The 19,073-nt window shown below is 54.6% G+C and overlaps 2 protein-coding genes across 6 annotated transcripts in view; one reads left to right on the forward strand and one right to left on the reverse strand.

The window, feature by feature from the left end:
- The window catches only part of SERGEF (secretion regulating guanine nucleotide exchange factor), a 222,787-nt gene extending 218,420 nt beyond the window's left edge, over positions 1-4,367 (forward strand). For 4 of the 5 annotated variants that reach the window (XM_057748430.1, XM_057748431.1, XM_057748432.1 and 1 more), the window contains one exon: positions 4,005-4,367. In XM_057748430.1, coding sequence (XP_057604413.1) covers positions 4,005-4,334 — 330 coding nt within the window. In that variant the 3' untranslated portion in view covers positions 4,335-4,367. The remainder of the gene's footprint in view (positions 1-4,004) is intronic. The other variant, XR_009055425.1, reaches the window with a different exon arrangement.
- A 4,915-nt stretch (positions 4,368-9,282) lies between these two features.
- The window catches only part of KCNC1 (potassium voltage-gated channel subfamily C member 1), a 43,611-nt gene continuing 33,820 nt past the window's right edge, over positions 9,283-19,073 (reverse strand). The window contains exons 3-4 of the mRNA XM_057749268.1: positions 12,680-12,868; positions 9,283-10,680 (exon numbers count right to left, since the gene is read on the reverse strand). Of these exons, the coding sequence (XP_057605251.1) occupies positions 10,616-10,680; positions 12,680-12,868 (254 nt within the window). The 3' untranslated portion in view covers positions 9,283-10,615. The remainder of the gene's footprint in view (positions 10,681-12,679; positions 12,869-19,073) is intronic.

The following is a 19,073-nucleotide window of genomic DNA, read 5'->3' on the forward strand; positions in this document are numbered from 1 at the left end:
GGGCCAAACAGGCAGACATCTGTGTTTCCCCAAGCCTAAGCTTTTGGCTAATGCTTGCCTTCCTACCAGGGAAAAGGAAAGAGAAGGGTAATCCCGGGCCAGCCAGCCTCCCTCTGTGAAAGAGTGGTCTGCAAAACAGATTTTCAGTGGTTAGTGAGTGAAACATAAAGATTTTAAAAAACTCAGACCATTGAAAAAAATCAAAAAAATATTTTCTGATCCGGACAGGGGTAGGCTTTCAATTCTTACACGCAATGGAAGAAATGATAAAAGAGCAAGAAATTGTACTACCTAGAACCATAAAATTTATGTTTTACATCAAAAGACCCAAAACAAAATTTTAAATCAAACTGAAAAAAAATTGTTATGCCAGATGTGGCACAGAATTAATATTCTTAAAAAAAAATCTTTAAAACAGTAAGGCTTTTGAGAACAACAACAATAGCAGATATTTATTGAGTACAGTAGTGCCCCCTTAGCCATGGTTTTGCTTTCTGTGGTTCAGTTGCCTGCTGTCAACCATGGTCAGACCATATAAGTGGAAAATTCCAGCCATAAACAACTCTTTTAAATTGTGTGCCATTCCAAGTAGTGTAATGAAATCTTGCTCTGTTGTGCTCCGTCCCACCCAGGACATAAATCAGCCCTTGGTCCAGCGCATCCATGCTGTACGTTCTACATGTGCATTAGTATAGGTACTGTCCATGGTTTCAGGCATGCCCCCTGCACATAAGGGTGGACTCCTATACAATGTATCTTATAAATACTTGCTCATTTAATCCTTGTAAATGAATAAGTATGTATAAGCTTCTTGATAAAAGTACTATTATTATCCCCATTCAACAGATGAGGGGACTGAGGCTCAGAGAAGCTAAGTAACTTGCCCAAGGTCACAGCTAATAAATGGAGGAGCTGGGATTTGAACCCAGACCATCTGGCTCTTGGGTCTGAGCACTTGAACTCTTCTGTATGAAACAGGAAAAAGGTAAAAAGCAGACAATACACAGAAAAGGAAATATAAATATCTGAGGAAAATAAGAATTATTTTTCAATTTCAGTGGGAGTCAGAAAAGTACAAATAAAAATAATGAGATACTGTTTTTGTCTTCAAATTAGAAAAGATTTTTTAAGTATTATGATAACTAATAGATACTGGCAATGCTGGAGTGATACAGAGATTCCCGGATTGTTGTGGTTATATTCAAGTGGCCTTTGTGAGATGTATTCTGCCAGTACTCAGAACAATACTCAGGAATCTCAAAAATGTCCATACCATTTGACCAGGAATTCTCATTCTAAGAATCTAATTTGAGAAAATAATTAGAGATGTAGACAAAGATTCATGCACAAAGATGTTTATAGGAATATTATACAAAATAATGAAAAATTAGAAACAACCTATCTATCTGGTAATAGGATATAGGTTAAGGAAATTGTTTAATCTCCATAATGGGCAATTAGGCAGTCATTTTAAGTAAATCTGTATAACAAAAGACAGCATAAATAAAGTGAAGGGACACCACAGACTTCTGGGAGAACACATATGCATTGCTCATAAGGAAGAATTATATGAACAAAAGAATACACAAAGAACACTTCCAAATCGGTAAGAAAGAGGCAAACAACCAAAGAGCAAAACAGGCAAAGAATGTAAACACACAATGCATAGAAGAAGCAATTTAGGGCTAGTAACATGAAGAGATGCTCCATCTCCCTAGTAGTCAAGAAAATGCAAATTAATCCCAGGTATTTAATCAGAATAGCAAGAGTCTAAAGGCAAAGAGAGAGAGAAACAAATTCATATCCATTGCTGATGGGACGGTGAAAGATGAGACGGCAGCCCAGTGGAGAGCTGTTCGGCCACACCTGGTAAATGTAAATATGTGATTCCACTCACACTTCTAGGGACCAACCTGCACAAACACCAATTTGTACGAGGAGACGTGTTCCAGGATGTTCACTGCAATGCTGTTTATAGTAGCAACAATAGTAATAGTATTGTTGTAAAATATTATGGTATATTTATATATTATACTGTATAATAAAATGGCAACAATTATCGTCATTCAAGAACTGTCCATCAGAAGGGAAATAGATGAGAAAAATATGATTTATGCATAATGGGATACTATGCACAGTTAAATGAACTAAATCTGTAACTATCAGTTGAGATAGATTTCAAAAACAATGGTATAAAGAGCAAGTCACAACAAAAGATACGTTTCAAATGACACTACTTATGTAAATCTTTAAAACAAACTAAAAATATTACATACTATTTAAGGACACATGTATGTTGAAAAATATAAAACAAGCACACAGGTAATGTATACCAACTTCAAATAGTGGTTACTTCCAGGAAGGAGGGAATGGATGGAGGGCCAAGGATGGGAGGTGGGTCTTAAACTGCGTCTTTAAAATTGATTTATTTTCTTAAAGGTTGAAGCAAATGTGGCAAAATATTAAGTAACGTTCTAAATCTGATTGGGGAATACGTCTTTCTGTTAAATTATTTTTTTGTACTTTTCTGCATATTGAGCTTTTTCAAGTAAATTTAACTTTTTGAAAAATTCGCAGTTCTATGGAGAAACGTGCTATTAAGGCATAAAAGCAAGACAATATATACACAAATATTTACAGGTTTCACAAATGGAAGGTTTGAAAGAGATATCTAACATATTCATAGCAGTGGGCAAGATTCTGGAAGTCTGCTTTTCTTTACACCTATCCATATTTTTCTCCCCCCCTCCCCCCGCCTTTTACCATGAAGATGTGCTACTTTAATATTCAGAAAAAAACCTTTTTTTAAAACAACTACAGAAAAGTGTGAGCGAGTTTAGTTAGACTCCAGGAAAAGGGTCCAAAACCCAAGGAGGAGGTGCTATGATGGGGTGGGAGCATCACAGGCTATCGGAGAGAGACCTGCACCCAAATGCTGGCCTGGAGACTAGCTGTAGGACTCTGAGTTCTTCAGTCTTTGATCTAGTCAGCAAACCCTTGTTGAGCCGCAGCTGAGGACCAGGCACTGTGCTAGACACAGGGCAGTGAACAGAATGTACGTGTTCCTTCGCTCACTGTAGGGCAGACAGTCTGGTGAGGAGGGGACCCAGACCATCTCTCCACCGCCTGTGAGGGGAAGTACAAGGGCAATGACAAGAATCCGGGTTGACTGGGTGCCGGGGAATCTGGCCTCTGAGCATGATTTGAACAGAATCTGAAGGATGAGAGGGTGTGGAGCCCAGCAAAGCCAGGACTTGGAGAGAAAGGCCGGCCCCGCAGGGCATATTTCAGGAACTGAGGGAAGGCAGGGGTTCTGGTGTGCAGTGGGGTGGGGGAGAGTTGTGCACGGGGACCCCAGCAGGCTGGTCTGGAACCAGATCAGTCAGGACCTCACAGGCAAGGAAAGGTCTTTAAGGGCAGTGGGAAGTCAGTGGAGGGTTGAAGCAGGGGAGTGACCTGGTTAGATCTGCATCCTCAGAGATGATCTTGATGCTCTTTGAAGATCAGAGTGGATGGTGAACAACCTGGTTCGTTGGCTGTTGGTGTGGCCCAGGTGAGAGAAAATGGGGTTGGGATCAGGGTGATGGCAGTGGACATGGAGAGGTGTGGAAGGATTTGAGGGACTCTCAGAGGCAGAATTGGCAGGTCTAGGATTTTGTGTGTGTGTGTGTGTGTGTGTGTGTGTGTGTGTATGTAAGAGAGAGGGCAGGAGGGAGGGAAGGAGTGTGAAAGAGAGATGCAGGTGTGGGGGTAGGGAGATGACACTGAGGGAGGGGCCAAGGAGGAGAGCCAGGTTTGGGGTAGGTGGGAGGGGCCAAGGAGGAGAGCCAGGTTTGTGAGTTGGTGGAGGAAGCAGGGATGGCGAGCAGGCCCCCAGGTGTGGCTGACCTTTGGTTTCTTTCTGTGTAAACTGGGGTTTGTGGCAATACCTGCACCCCCAGGGTGAGTGTTTTGGCTCTGTTCCCCAGAACCGTGCCTACAGCAGTCTCTTCTCTCCCTCACAGGTGGGATGTGTTACTCTTGGGGCTGGAACGAGCACGGCATGTGTGGGGACGGCACTGAAGCCAACATCTGGGCCCCGAAGCCCGTGCCGGCTCTTCGGTCGTTGTTGGGACTCCGTGTGGGCTGTGGAGCCGGCCACTCCCTGGCCCTCTGCCAGCTGCCAGCCCTCCCTGCCCTGGGCCAGCGCCCTAGGGTCACTGATTCTTCCCCAGATGCCACCAAAGAAGCCGGATCTCAAGAAGCCATGGACCAAGAGAGAAACTGGAAGGAAAGACACGCATAAACTTCTCCCCAAAGCCAATCTGACAGGTTCAGAAATGGGGGGCTTTTGACAAAGACCCTTTAATAAAGCGACTTTACCCACCCAACGTGTCCCCAGAGAATTGCTTTGTCAGGTTGTGGCGTTGGCCTGAGAAGGATTCAGGAGGCATTGTGGATGGGCTGACCAGACAGGAATGATGGGACGCTGCCTGTCCAGCGTCAGGGCTCAAGGAACAGACCTCCTTTCTGCCCAGCACATGGGAATGAGGGTTCAGTCCTCGCCCAGGAACGTGAGAAGCAGAGGAGGGCTCCAGCCTGTCCCTAGCAAGTAGGGACACAAAGCCCAGCTCTGTCTCCAGTGGTGGTTTAGGCCCAGCAGCCTTCAATTCAGCAAGACGAAGGGTTCCTAAAGGCCATGCTTAGGGCAGCCACAACCTCTCCTGGGATTTCATTCTCAGCACCCAGAGCATGTAGTTTGCTGGTTCAAGGATATTGAGGTACCCTGATCAGGTAGCTGGATATAGTACTTGGACAGGAAGGAGTTCTTGTCTTGGTGACTAGGACCAAAGGAGAAGGCTCTGGAGTGGGGGTGGAGGAAGTGTAGAGGAATATGTTGAGGAAGAGACAAGACTTCTGGAAAGACTGGGCAGAGGAAACCCCTGGGACAAACAAAGGACTCTAGAACCAGTGACACTCCCAGAATCAATGTCTTCATCTGAACCAGGAAGGACTCTGGAGCTAGTCTGTGTGACTAATTGCCAAGCTGTAGTTTCAGGTGAGGGACAGACACAGCACAGGGCAGCGGGGGGTGGAGGTGGGGGGCAGGCAGGGGGTTGGTCCTACAGGGAAAGACCCGAAGCCCTGACATCCACCCCCAGGCCCTGGCCTCTGCAGGAGGAGGGCCCTCAGGTGAAATAGGGACCAGGCCAGACCCCAGGGCTTAGGCTTCCCTAGGTGGCATTTATAGCTCTGCCCCCATAGCTATAGCACTTTTCTCTCTACTGTGACTGGCAGCAGGCCTTTGGCCAGAGGGCCTCAGAAAGTAGCCTTCCCAAGAGGACTGAATGGCTGTGTCACCAGCTAGCCAACCAGGGCTGTGGCACGTCCCACACTGCCTCCCTGTGACTCAGGAGAGCATTTGGGTCTACGAGCACTAGGCTCCAAGGGCTCAAGGCTGTTACAAAGCCCCAGGACATCACAGCTGGAGCACCTGTAATGACCTTCTAGCCTAGTGACCTTCAAACTGCATTCCAGAGCCCTAGCAGTCTCCTGAGAACTCTGGCCACCTTGTGGGCTGTGGGTAAAGGAAGGCCAAGTAGACAGAGATCTGGGTCCCCACCCTCCACCTTATTCACAGCAGCTTCTTTTTAATCTGTATTATATATTGAGCTTCACGTAAGATTTCACTTGACAAGGGGTCCTTGAGAAAGTTTTAAAACCATTGATCTTATCCAGCATTTTCATTGTTCATTCGGTAAAGCAGAGGCCTAAAAAGGGGGAAGGGACCATCTCAAGGCCACATACCTCACTCCTGGCCCTGAGTCCTGATTGGCCCATCCAGGGCCTTGAGCCAGACAAGGGGTGCAGATCAGGGGTGGCCCTGAGACCAGCAGGGGGTTTAACTTAGGAGGCGGGGATGAGGGCAATCCTGAGCTCCCTAGGCCTGCACCTAGAGAACACCCATGGCCATTGGCTGACCTTGAGCGCCGGTGCATGCAGTCCTGCTCCCAATATTGTACCCTAGAAACATTGCTGCCCTGGCCCACAAAGCCCTTGGTCCCCTCATCTCCCAGAACCAGTAGAGGCCAGTACAGCCTCTAAGCATTTCTGGAATAGAGGGAAGGGCATCTCTGTGCACCCTGAGCTGGTCTTGCCAAGGTGACCAAACCTTCAGAGATGGAGCGTCCAGAGATGACCCAGACTGGAGCAAGTCCACCATTACTGGCCGCCACCCACTGCCCTACAGGCTGGGTGGTCTGCATTGGAAGGCAGCCCCACACAGGTTAGTCCTCAGGCCCATACCTCCTAGACAGGGTGTCCACTCCCGAGGAACCCACACTCTCCCTCACAGCAAGGCGGTGCACAGATCCCCCTACCTCTTCTGACACCTGCTGGAAGAACCCAAATCCCCAGTCCTCTGCTGCTGAGCCCCAGGGCCCCTCCCAAGGCCTCCTCGTGGGCACAAGGAAGTATCTCAGGTCTCCTTCGCAGCCTGAAACAGGGTCAGGTGGTGCATCAGGCCTACACCTCAGAACCTGAGCCAGACCCTTCTTAGAAGCATGCGGAGCCCAGCTAATCCACAAATACAAGAGTGCATGGCTCTAGGCACTAGATGACAGCACCGACCACCCCGTCCCCTCCAGTGACAGTGGTGGACGGGCTTCTCCGTGTCAGGTCACTGGCCAAATCTGATGAGTGCCTGAAAGCACCAGAGAGTGAGGGGCTGTTGAAAGTGTCTCCCAGACTTTTTTTCTGGACCCTTTGAACACTATTGGTTATTCTCAGAGTTGAAGATGTCCAAGCCCCTCATTCCTACTACATCCTGAGCTCTTGGAGAGCAAGGGACCAGGTCTTGGTAGATTCTGGAACACCTTTACCAAGGACGGGTCCTGGGACAGAGCAAGTGCCCAATGAGTATTAATGAATGAGCTCGTCAGTGTACCCTTAGAGTCACCCTGGGGTGCGGAGGCTAAATGAGCGGGCTGCATGCTCCCCTCACCCCACCCCTCCTCTGCTTTCATCTCTTACAAATGTTTGATAACTGTGCTGTGGATGGCACAACCATTTGACGGTGATTAGCTAATGAGCCATAGGAGCCAGCTTGAGAAAATGCCCACTCATTTCTAAGAATGACTTTTTTCCAATAGACTGAGTTGATCAGAACTTCGTTCCTCAGCCCCCACCCCCTCCTGCTGCTGCCCCATGAGAACGAGGGAAGGAAAAAGAAGAGGGGCGTGAGACCCTATCGTGTGCTCACAGGTCTTGGGTCCACAGCCCCTGGAGGGATGGTTGGAGGGCGGCCACATGTACCAGGTGTGAGCGGGAGTAGGCGTAACCTACCAGGTGTCATCTACCACACACATTCTCCCCTCGCAGGTGCCCCAGCTTCCACTGACACCCCATCACCTTCGGTCCCAGTGGGCCGTCAGGCCAAAATTTGATGAGGCTGTGCTTGAGAAAGGTGCATCCGGGCCTGGAGCTCACATTAAAGCCCTCCACTGGCATCTGCCACTTCTGAGTGAAGTGACTTAGTGATAAATCGGAATTGGGAGGTAGAGAGTGAGTCAGGAAATGGGAAGCGGGTTCCAGATCCTGAGGGGCACGTGTGTATCTGTGGCAGGGTCCAAATTTCCCAGTGACCGGAGCACAGAGAGGTGAGAGTTGGGAGAGGAGAGCTGGAGGGTCTTGCTAGTCAATTTAAGGAGCTCCAGCTTCATTCTTAGGGCAACAGGTGTTTAAGCAGGAAATTGAGCTGGTCAGACAGGTGCCTGGAAGGCTCAGAGCAGCGCGTTAAACGGCCCTCTGTCATACCCATGGCCTGAGGGCCCTGGGATCCAGGACCAGTGTTCTAATCAGTTCCATCTCCAGCCCCAGCAAGGCCTCAATTAGCTTGAGACAGCATCATTTGAGCTCTGGAGTCAGACCATCTGGCTTAAAATCTTGGCTTTGTCACTCATTGGCTGTGTGGCTTTGAGCCAGTTACTTTACCTCTCTGCGCCTGTTCTCTTGCCTTTAAAATGGGCATGTTGAATTACTGTGGGTCATCATCAGACAGTTGTCTCAGATGTCCCGCACATGGCAGGTGCTCAATGTGTGTTAATCCCTGTTCCCCATTAGCTACTGTGTCCCTGAAAACCCCTATTCCAAACAGCCTTGTGTCACGTCCCACCAGAGGCACTTCTTCCAGGGCAGACCCCAGGTACAGGGAACTCTGCCCTCCCTGAAGCCACGGAGGCTGCTTGACGTCTACATCCTGATGCTTATGAATGGCTGTTACGAACATGATGTGGGATCTGGCCGCTCTTTGGCTGCGTGACCCCTGGGCAGAGGCCTTGCCATGCTCACTGCTCCCTGCCCCACATGGGTTCCCAGACCACACAGGGAGCTGGGAAGTTGAGGTAAATGCTTAGAGGGGGTGAGAAGCTATTGGGTGAGAATTTGACACCCACCTTCAGCCTCCCACCCACCCATATGATGGTATATTTGGCCACGCTGCGAGGCAACAAGGGAACGGAAATGCAGGGGAAACGGACACCCACCTGTCTGTGGCCCTGGTCAGATCCCTCCCCTCTGGGCCTCCGTTCCTCAACTGTAAAATGCTCAGAGGCTGACTGCCATGACCATTAGGGACTTTCCACCTGAGATTCTCTAATGGATAGGAAAAGAATTGGAACTCCAATCCCCCGCTCTACCCCCGGCCAAAACCAAGTGAACAACCCAAGCAAATCAGCCTCCCTAGGAGAGGGCTCTGCCCCTTCCACAGTGCCTCCGGCTGAGTGAGGGGTATGTGATGAGGTGGCCACCGGACTGGGCCCAGCAAGGGTACAGCTGGGTAGGGCACCCAGACCTGTCACCTCTGCCTCTGGCACCATCAGATTCAAGAATGGCCCTAGGAGTGAGGTGACCACGGTCTGCATGAGATCTGCCTTGGCAGGGGCGGGAGCTGGGAGCTCTGACATAACCAGATTCAAGGAGTTATGAATACAGCATGATCCACGGAGACGTTTCTGTCTTGGTGAAACCCCTAGAGGATGGGCTTGCTTAGGTCAGGGCCTTTTTTGCCTGATTCCTTCTGAGAGCTGCCTCCCTGCCCCATCCAACAGGATCTGCAGGGTGGGGGGTGGGGGGCTGGCCCCAGCTTTCCCCCAGTGAGAGGACAGCCAGAACCTTGGGTGGGTCCCTGAGACCAGAGGAGCCAGGGCTCAGGCTCACCCCAGCCCAGCCACAGAGGGCCTGACCAGGGGCCCGGGACCAAATCGCCACACTGCTAGAGGCAATAAAAACCCAAATCCATGCTTCATCTCCAAAGTCAGCTTTTTATTATTGAGGGCCGGGGCCCCGGGAGGGGGCGGGTGTTGAACTAAAGCAACATTGCTCTCTTTCCAGGAAACGTTGCGAGCTGCAGTGAGAGCTTGAGATGTTGCATTTTTTTTTTTTTCACTCAAGCATGTGTTTTTCAAAAATATCATCCTTCCCCACCCCCCACCCCACCACTAATTTTAGAATCAGACCAAAGCCAAGCTACTGTCCTCTGTTTCTGTTGGGAAAATACTATATTTATTCGAGATGCAGAAGTGTGTCTCTGCAAACCTCCGATTGCTTCAGGAAAACAAATCTGCTTTAGACTATACAGAAACCATGATACAAAATTTATTTCATGCTAGAATCGCTTTGCATAACATTGGGCATGCAGTTTTTTTACTCTGAAGTACTAAATTGCATACAGTGCCAGGCTGTGCCTTAATAAAGGTGGAGGAGGACTGGCCCTCCCGTGGTCCTGATCTTTTTGGTGCTCCGGAGGAACACTTGGTAAATCCATACGGTGTTGATTATCTACTATTAACAATTTGTTATGAAAGTTGGTCACACTGAATCTACACACCGCTAAGATGATCACATCAACCTAGACTAGCCGCGGTCAGGGGTCTTGGAGAGACGTCCGCTGGGTCGCGAGCATGCCAAAGAGAGGGAAGGAGGCTGCAGTGCGTTTCCACAATTCTATCTGGAGCAAAGTTCTCAGTTTCCAAGTGAGATGAACTATGAAGGTGAGGTCAATATGACCAATGTCTGACCGACTGCCCTTTTGGAAACCTTTACTCTCGATCTCGATCTCGTGTACAAAAAGGGAAGTGATCCGTTCCCCGTGCCCACCCCTCCCCCCACTCCATTCCCCCCCAGAACGTACAGGTTTCTACCGAACGCCGTTTACAGTTTGGCTCCAACGACGTGTATAAAAGGAAAGAGCTTTGAAAGAAAATAGAGGACTCTTGCTTGTTTCTCTCCGTTGTTGTCCTGGTTTAGGGTAATCATACAGTTGCAGGGGGTGGTGGGTTTGGATTGCTGGGTTTTTCTGTTGAACTTCATGCAAGTCATGCTAAGGAACCCCTCCATCCCACCCCCTCCCCGAATAGAATAAAATTTTAAAAAAATGAAAAGAAGGAAAAGAAATCCTCTACGGTCAGTTACCATTTGGCCGTAGAAAAGCTACGTCCGTCCTAGTACAAGGCCTGGGCCACTCGGACTCGTCCGGCAAACCTGCATGGCGTGAATTTACTCTGTCCGAGGGTGAGGAGGGGCTGCAGGTCCACCCAGATGCTTAATAGCCACCAGTGTCCTGGGCCAAGCCGCCTGGTCAAGTCACTCTCACAGCCTCTGTCGGCATATACTTAGCAATGACAGGGCTTTCTTTGCAAAGATCTGTATGTAAAGAATACAATTAACACTTGAGCGTCTCTTCTCGGCTTCCCCATCCCGCTTGGTACTTAGTTTTTAAGGAAGGAGGAGGAAAGACAGAACAGCCACATGCAGAGGCAGGCAGATTCTTCTCCAGCTGGCTTGGTTCTCCCATGCAGTGAGCCAGCCTAGCACGCCTCTTTCTCTCCCTCCTGGGGGAACGGGTTGAGCCCCTAACTCTTCTCTACCTCGCACATGGCTCATGGCCTGGAATTATCCTGAGAAAAGCAAGTTCTCGGCGGCTGTCATGATTCCATGAGAGCGGGGCCGGGTGGGTGCGGGTGGGGGCACGTCACCCTTGGTGCCTCTGTGGGACTGCGGAGTGGGTACCACCTGTGGACAGTGGTTGCCCACTGGACTCCCTGGCCGCTACAGGCTGCTTCTGTCCCACACAGCCTGGGCTTCTGGAAGCCCAGTAAAGAGATTCTCCTGTCTGCTCTTCTAGGTCACACAGATTGATCCAACATTCAAGATGAAGGAGACAGGCAGCTCATGAGACCTTACCAGGCAGAGCACAGCCACTGCTAGTTTTTCCCCCTCAACCCCCTGAGCAGCCCCGATCCTGGCTTTCTAGAGCCTCCACTTGGGAAAAAGCCAGTTGTGAAGGGGACCATCAGGTCTATCCATGGAAGGCCAAGGATGGGCCCTTCCCTAGGCCAGCAGCCCCCCTGCCATGCAGCACCATGCAGGGCGTGGTATGCCGCACTGGGGTCCGAGGGACCTCCAGGCCAGGCAAGGAAGCAGGGACCAGCCTGGATCAGGTGAGCACACTAAGCACCAGTGACCAGAAGGACGTCCCCCGTCTCCGGGTGGGCTGCCTCTCCTCTTCTGAGTTTGCCCTTTATTCTGAATTCTATGTTTTCTCCTTGCATATTGTTGAACCATTTCAAATACCGGAGCCGTCGTGAATGGCCACTGGCTACACCAACTGCTGCTCTCAGAAAACAACTATCTGGGCCAACCTGCTCACCCCGGTCAGCATGCACCCCGGGTGAGCCTTTGAGCTGCTCGCCAGCATGCATGAGGCCCCCAGCCAGCCCGCTGTGCCGAGGATGGCCTCCTCTGCCTTCCAGGCCCTTGCTGATGCCCGGAGCCTGGAGCTAGGGTGTGCTGGGTCCCCACCCCAAGCCTCTCCCCAGCCCATGCTCAAGCTCTAGTAGAAGCCTTTCCCCGGGGGGGTCAGCCTACGCTAAGGGTCCGATTCAAGGAGACTCTGAGCAGAGACTGCCACGGGGCTCAGCCTTCACCAACCACAAGGGGGCGCTGACCACACCCAGGGCTGGGGCTAATGGGCGCTGGGGCCGGACAGAAGGGGTTGCACGCAGTCCTGTGCAACCACCTTCTCTTGGCAAGTTCTCTGTCTGCCACTGGAAATATCTGACTGGCACACACCTTGCCTCTGCAAGGACACGGGCCTCACCTCCAAGCCCTGAAGCTACCTCTCTCTTCAAGCCTCCCCTCCCACGGGTCTGTGGATTCTCTTTAAAGATGCCTCTTCCAGAACGTGGGTCTTGGCTGGCTAAGCCCACAGGGTCTTGGTCAGACCAGGACCACCGCATTGCCCTCCTCAACCAAGGGACAGGGGAGGTCACTTTGCCTTTGGGGTCTGACCTGCCAGCTGCCAGAGCAGCCTGGGGGAGTTGAGGCTCCTCCCGCACCCCCGGGTACCCCTCTGCCTTGGGGGCTGTAGTCAGCCAGCCTGTCCCCGAGTCCCCTGCCACCCCTCCGCTCAGTTCCAATCCACAGCCGCCCGGACCTCAGGTTCTCCCTGCCGGCCTGCCGTTCCACCTGGGACGCTGGGACTCAGACCTGCGGGGGCCGACCCTGGGCTCCTTCTGCGCCTCGCCCCCCTCAGTGTGCCTGCCTGCCCCTGGGCGCCCCTCGCCCGCCGCCCCGCCCACCCGTCTGCAGGAGCGCCCGGCGGGCCCGGCGGATGCAGCGCGCCCCAGCCTCCTCTACATACCCTTTCTCACTCCTCCACCAGGCGGGCACGCGTACTCCCCGGTTGATAAGAGGAAGCAGGGTCCGTATCTCTCGCGGGTGCCCGAGCGCGTAAAGGGCAGGCCCTCATCGGGAGTGAGGGCCTGGTCTATGTGGGGGCAGTCTTCGTTCGCCAGCGCGGCCTTCGCCACCTCCCCATTCAGTTTGGAATCTTCGAACATATAAGCAGAAGCTATTGAGACACTGAAAACCGTTTAGTGGGGGGACAGGCCAGGAGTGGGGCATCGGCAAAGGGCAGCCCGTAACTGAGGAAGGAGACGCGAGCGGGCCGTGGAGGGCGGCATGAAGCTGGGGGTCCCCGGCTCATTCGGGCAGCCCTTGGGCTGCCCACGGTGCGGGGGACGAGGGTTCCTGGGTTTGCTCAAAGTTTGCAAAAAGATGAGTGGGTGATGGGCCCGGCAAGCGCAGTGCTGGGGGCCGGGCCCAAGGTCCAAGGCGGGGCCGATGAGACAGGATGGCGTGAATGCGGTCATGGGTAGAGGGCCAGACACAGAGCTCAGGGAGAAGACAGACAGACACGCAGAAACACTCCTGTCCAGAGAGGCAGCCTTTTCTGACCCCTCCACTGCTGACCAGAGCCCGGCTGCCTCCCATCCACATCCAAGCTGGCTGCTCAGGCAATCCCTGGCCCCATCCAGACCTCATCGATCAGCTCTACTCCAGGCCCCGTTTGGATCCTCTCTGGTCATTTGCTTCACATTGTCCCCTCTCCCACTGGCACACCCTATCTGATCACTCAATCCACACCCCCCCCATATGGACCCGATCTGGTCACTCTCTATGCTCCACCCCCCATGCAGACTAGGCCGGGTCACACAGTCTGCTGGTCCCCATGCAGACCCAACCTGACCACTCGATCTGCCCCATCCCTGCACAGACTTAAGCTGGTCACTCAGTCCACGCTGATTGCCACACAGACCAAGCCAGGGTCTTCCACCCCGCTCTGCCCCAAGCAGGCCTCATCAGCTTGCACAGGCGCAACAGGAATGGAGGCATGAGGCAGTGACAGCGGCCAGGATTTGGGAGGGGCTCCCATTCCTCTGTCTCCTCTCGGCAGCATCCCCCGCAAAGCAGAGCAAATGGATGTGTCAAGACTGCAGCGGCTGACGGGCTCGGGTGGGAAAGACGCGTCCTGGCCTCTGCGGTAGCCTGAGAAGGAACCTGGGAAGACGTTCGGGGGCACATTTGATGAGGGTGACGCGTGGCCAGAGCAGGGAGCTCTCCCTCTCCCAAGGCCAGGAGCAGCACCGTGGCCGCCTCTGGAGCTGGCAGAGGTAGCTCTGTCGGCCTCTGCCCCCACCCATCACTCTTGGGGACTGAGCCTGCCCCACGCTCTCCGCCCTCAAGGCAGACTCTTCCCGGCCAGGGTGGCGCCGACTCAGTCCCCAGGGTGGGCACGGTGGTTTCCTCAAAGACTTCCTCTAGGGTGAGCGCCTCAAGGGAAGACAGACCCAACATGGGCGTGACCCCCCAGGGGAAAGCTCTCTGAAAGACTAAAGAGGGACAAAAAGCTGGAGACAGTCTCCACACAAGTTGAGCCCCTTCCATGGCCCTGTTCACATCATGTAACTACACGCAGAAGTGATCCTTCTCCGTGTGCACACACTCAGCGTGCCTGCGGGCGGGATCACGGCCCGTGTACACATCATGTCACTACAAAGAGGCAGTCAGTCAAAAGAGAAATGGACCAATCAGGTTTATTCATAAAGCAAATCCAAAAAAAAAAACCCATCATAATTTTGGAACTTAAAAAAAAAAGTCTGTCGTACAAGATGGCAAAGCATTTCACGTACAGTGCGTTTCTTGACAAATCCCAGGGGCTTTACTCCCCAGTTTACTCTGAACCAGAAAGGCCAGTTACCAAGGTAACTCTGATACCACGTGACTGGCGCTGGGGCCTCTCTGGGGGCTGGGGGCTACCTAGCACTTGGGGTGTGTCTGAGGGCACACACGCGTACACACAGACAAGCCCGGTCCTGCCTCCCAGTCTGGCTGGCCCTGTCTTCCTTCCCGAGGGTCTCTGGGGAGAGGGGAGGGACGTTTCAGGGTGGAGGTGGTGGATGAGGGGGTGGAAGTTGGGACCCGCAGTATCCTGCACACATTGTCCTCAAGGGGAAACAGCGAGTCCTACCAGGCCGTGTCTCCGTCTGGGAGGGGAGCCAGGACTTGCTGTCTCTCTGCTGGCCATCGTCTGTCAGTGGAGGTATCGACAGGCTTCGGGGCTTGCCCAGGGGAGGGTCGAAGGTGGGTGGTGGCGCCTGAGACCCCTCATCTGATTTTGCCCCCCAGCACCGTGCCCCTGGAGCAGCCAGCTCTAAGAGCCTTTCGAGGACCCGAAGTTGAGGCTGGTTTCCCTGCAGGGGTCGGGCCTGGGGGCAGCCATCAGGCATCCCTGGGTGCATGTGAACTGCACACCCTTCCCTCCCTGGAGCCTGCTTCTTCTCCCAAGCATGGCCTTTGAGAGGGGGCTGAGCCTGGGGAGGGGAGTGTTTGGGTCCCTCTCTGTGAGGGAACCAACCTCCCTGGGCTGTTGGCTAATCTGCGGTTTGGGGTGCTCTCAGAAACTGGGAACATTCTCCCTTCCCAGCTCCAGAGTGGGAACCAACCAAGGAGGGGCCAGTTCTCCAAACCTGGGGAAACCATGAAAAAGGCCAGAGGAACCAGCCCACCCAAGACTCCCCAGCCTCCCGCCCCCAGCCCGTCCGCTAGATGAGATGGCCACCGGGTCCCTCGGTTCCCACCTGATCCCCAGAAGCCTGGGAGCCCTGCCTCCCCTGGCCCAGGGCCCCTCGGCCCCCACTAGATCCGCGGGCCTGCGATGATGAAATGGCAGCATGGGCAGCGTCTCACGAAGATGGTTTCCAGGCTTTGAAATGGGCTGAGAGAGATGAGCGTCCGCGAGAGGGTCATTTTTTTTTAAACTTTGGAGCAAGGAGAACCCGAGGTCTGGCCCTGAGCCAGCAGGCTGGCTTTTGTGCCCTGGTCTCCAGGCACCGCCGAGGTACTTACTGTTCACGCCAGCCGCGGGCGCCAGGGGCGCACGCAGGGCTGGGGTGGGGCGGGTAGGGGTGGCTGGGAATTTCCTTGGGTTTAGCCCCGAGGGGGCTGCCCAGCTGGGGGCTCAGGAAAAAAGCCCCATGCCAAGTGGGGACAGCCTGTGAGAGACAGGAGCTGAGTGCAATCACGAGACCCGGCACAAGTCATGCAACAAAACGAGGAGAGAGAGAGACATGATTAGTGGAGAGGGAGAAAGAGAGAGCACGTGAACAACACAGAAAAGAACCCCCAGGCCTGGCCCTCACAGCCCCTCGTGTCTCTGCGCCTTCCCCCTTAGCCCGCCTGGGGGCCACGCCAACCCCCCTCAGCCCCTGCTGCGCCCCCCCCCCCCCCCCCCGCCCGGCTCCACATCTGAGCAGGAACGCGCTCAGCCTGGGGGGAGGGGGCCTGCCCACACCCTGCCTGGGCACCCCTGTCCCCATCCCACCACCTCCCCTGCCCCGGGGGCGACACCACCCCCGGCACCCATTGCAGCCAAGCAGGGGAGGGGTGGAGGGCCAGGGCCAGGGGCACCTTGGACTTGGCTGCTCAGGGCAGAACCCAGAGGCTGCAGCGGTAGCTCCCGGGGGCCCAGGCAGGGGCTTTCCAGGGCTTCACTGGCGCCCTGTGTGCTCACGGGCAGGAAAGGGGGCCTGGCCACCACCCACGCCCCGTGCCAGCCCCCTGCTCACCTATGGTGGAACCCTGCAGCCCCAGACGCGGCACCGCGGAGGACCAACCCACATCACAGGAGCCGAGATGGACAAGACACACGTGAATGCACACGGCAGGACGGGGGGGGGGGGCACTCCAAACTGCCCAGAGCAGGTGGTCTGGGCCCCTGGCTACAGATGGGGGAGGGACCCCCTTTCCGGGAGACGAGCAGCTTCTCCTGGGCAATCGGCCCCAGGCAGTCCCTGACCGTGGGGAGGCCCTCCTGGCATCCCCCAGGAGGCCCTACAACCCCTGCCAGGATGAGTCCCCCAGACACCGAGGCCATGCCAGCCATGGTACACAGGAGACCACATCATTCCTCACGGACACACAGCCCCGAGGCTCCAGGAAAGACCAAGAGGTGGAGGTGAGGGGAAGGTGCCGCTGACGTGATGGGGATGACCTGCCTGAGTCCCAGAGGTCGGGCCCTGGGGTTAGGGGCGCCTTTAGAGCCCAGCATGTTGCGCGTGGCCCCAACCCGGGTTCCAAAAGTACAACTGGAGAACCCCAGCTCTCCCTGAGGCCCCTTGACTGCCCTGGGGGATGGAACGAGGTTGGAAAGGACGTGGGGGCTGCATCTCACCTCTCGGTTCCTGTAGGGTCCAGTCTCCACCCCCACTTGCCATTCCCACCTCTGGCCTCCCCCACACTCACTCACCAACTCACCCAAACCCCACGCCCATCTAGGAGCATAGCTGCAAGCAGAAAAGCAGGCACGTGGGAAGGGACTCAGGGATGCAGAGATGGGAAGACACCCTATAAGGACCACACACCCTCTTGGTGATAGGTAATCTGGGTCTCACACACCAGCTTTCAGAGGGAGGAATGTTCTGGTGAGGGATGAGGCTCAGAGGGGGTGTGGGACATCAAGACAGCACCCTCAGGAGCAGTGAGAACTTGGGAAGAGGGTGGGGCAGGGTGTGGGGGATGGGAGGGAGAAAGGTAGGAGGAGTCGGGCATCTGGGCTCCAGAGGGCAAGCTTGGAGGGGCCCCAAGTACCTCCTCGGCCATAGAGACCATGCAAGCTAGAACACGCTGGATCCCTGAGACCTGGGGCCGGGGCAAGGAGGGTCCCAGGAGCAGGGCTGCCATGGCTGCGGGGCCCAGGGGCTCCAACAGGGATACACAGGCTTTACCAGCCTGCTTCAGCATGGCAAGAGGGCTCGTGTCCTGCGACTAGCTGGTGTACTGTCAGCACACACACCTGCACTCTGCATGTGTGTGCACGTGTGTGCATGTGTAGGCTGTGTGCCTGTGTGTGTGTACGTGTGAGCATGCGTGCACGCCCTCCGCACACGGAGAACACCGGCATTGTCTGGGAGTACTGAAGAATTTGTGCCTGACTGGAGTGCATGAGGGATCCTTGACAGGTGGGCCCGGGGCACCCACACTTGGGGCACGGATCCTGAAAGATTCCGCATTAGGGAGGATGTGACAGAGGGCCAAGGAGTGCCACGGCGGCGCCACTCAGGCTGACCTCCGCCTGCTGGGGCCTGGAGAGCAGCTGGGGGCGAGGCCCATCCAGACCCACACCAGAGCCCCAGGGATTTTCCTTGCCGTGATGGTGGCTCCTGAGGGCCAACAGAAGGGCTAGCTGATCCAAAGCAGAAGCGTGGGGCAGGAGTTTCCCGTGGCCCATGCCTGGCTCACTAAGCAGGAGCCACCCCTTGGCCGGGGAGTCCACCCCCACCTCAGGTGCCCCCCGTTCCCGCCTTTGAGACCCCTGCCCGGCCCCTGGCCCAGCCCGGAGCACTAGCCACGCTCCTCTCAGGTGCCTACAGGGATCCCAGGGAGTGGCGAGGGGTGTGGGGCCAGGCGAAGGGGCCGGAAAGCCCCCACAGAAGGAGGAGTGGGCCTTGGGGGTGCTGCTCTGGGCAGCGTAGAGTGGGATGAGGCGAGGTCAGGAGTAGGCGGGGGGTGGCGGGCCGGAGGGCGGGTGAGAAGGGAAGAGAGAGTCAACCGTCCCCTGGGGGAGGCCCCCCACACCGGGGGACGCCGGCTGCTCCAGGGCTGAGCTAGCCTGCAGGCCCCACCGCCTGCCCTGGGCACAGGGGTGTCTTCTGTAGACGAAACTGCCCGCCACTCGCTCAGCCCCCCTCGCCCCAGCGTGCCTTCCTGGCTCAGGGTTGTCGCTCTTCTCTGGGTCGTTCGTTCCCTTCAAATCCCTGTGTCCACAGAATAAGTCGATGGTATTCCATGGGTAGAGGTAGACTATGGGCTTCGTATCTTCGGACCAGAGCCCCGTGATCAATTTTATGTGCTATGTGCAGGTTCTCATAAAACTGAGATAGTCCCATAACGAACCACTAGCCATGGAATATGAGAATATATCCCACCGTGACTAGTATTGTTTCATGGCCCCCCTCCCCCCCAACCCCCACTGAATTCACGGGAAAGTGGTCATACACTGGTTGGGATGTCGTGCATTGCTGCTGCAGTCCCTACCTCCGGAAACGGGGAGAACTTTGGGTGGGAGGTTGTTTGCTGGTCTGTAGTGCTTTCATCTGAGCTGCCCGGGTGGTGGCCCCCTCTAGTCCTTCGCTCACCCGCCGCTTCCATCAGAAGACCACGGGAAACTCCCACTTGACCATCAACCCACACAGACA

The sequence above is a fragment of the Hippopotamus amphibius genome, chromosome 9 (assembly GCF_030028045.1).
Source record: "Hippopotamus amphibius kiboko isolate mHipAmp2 chromosome 9, mHipAmp2.hap2, whole genome shotgun sequence".
NCBI classification, from domain to species: domain Eukaryota; kingdom Metazoa; phylum Chordata; class Mammalia; order Artiodactyla; family Hippopotamidae; genus Hippopotamus; species Hippopotamus amphibius.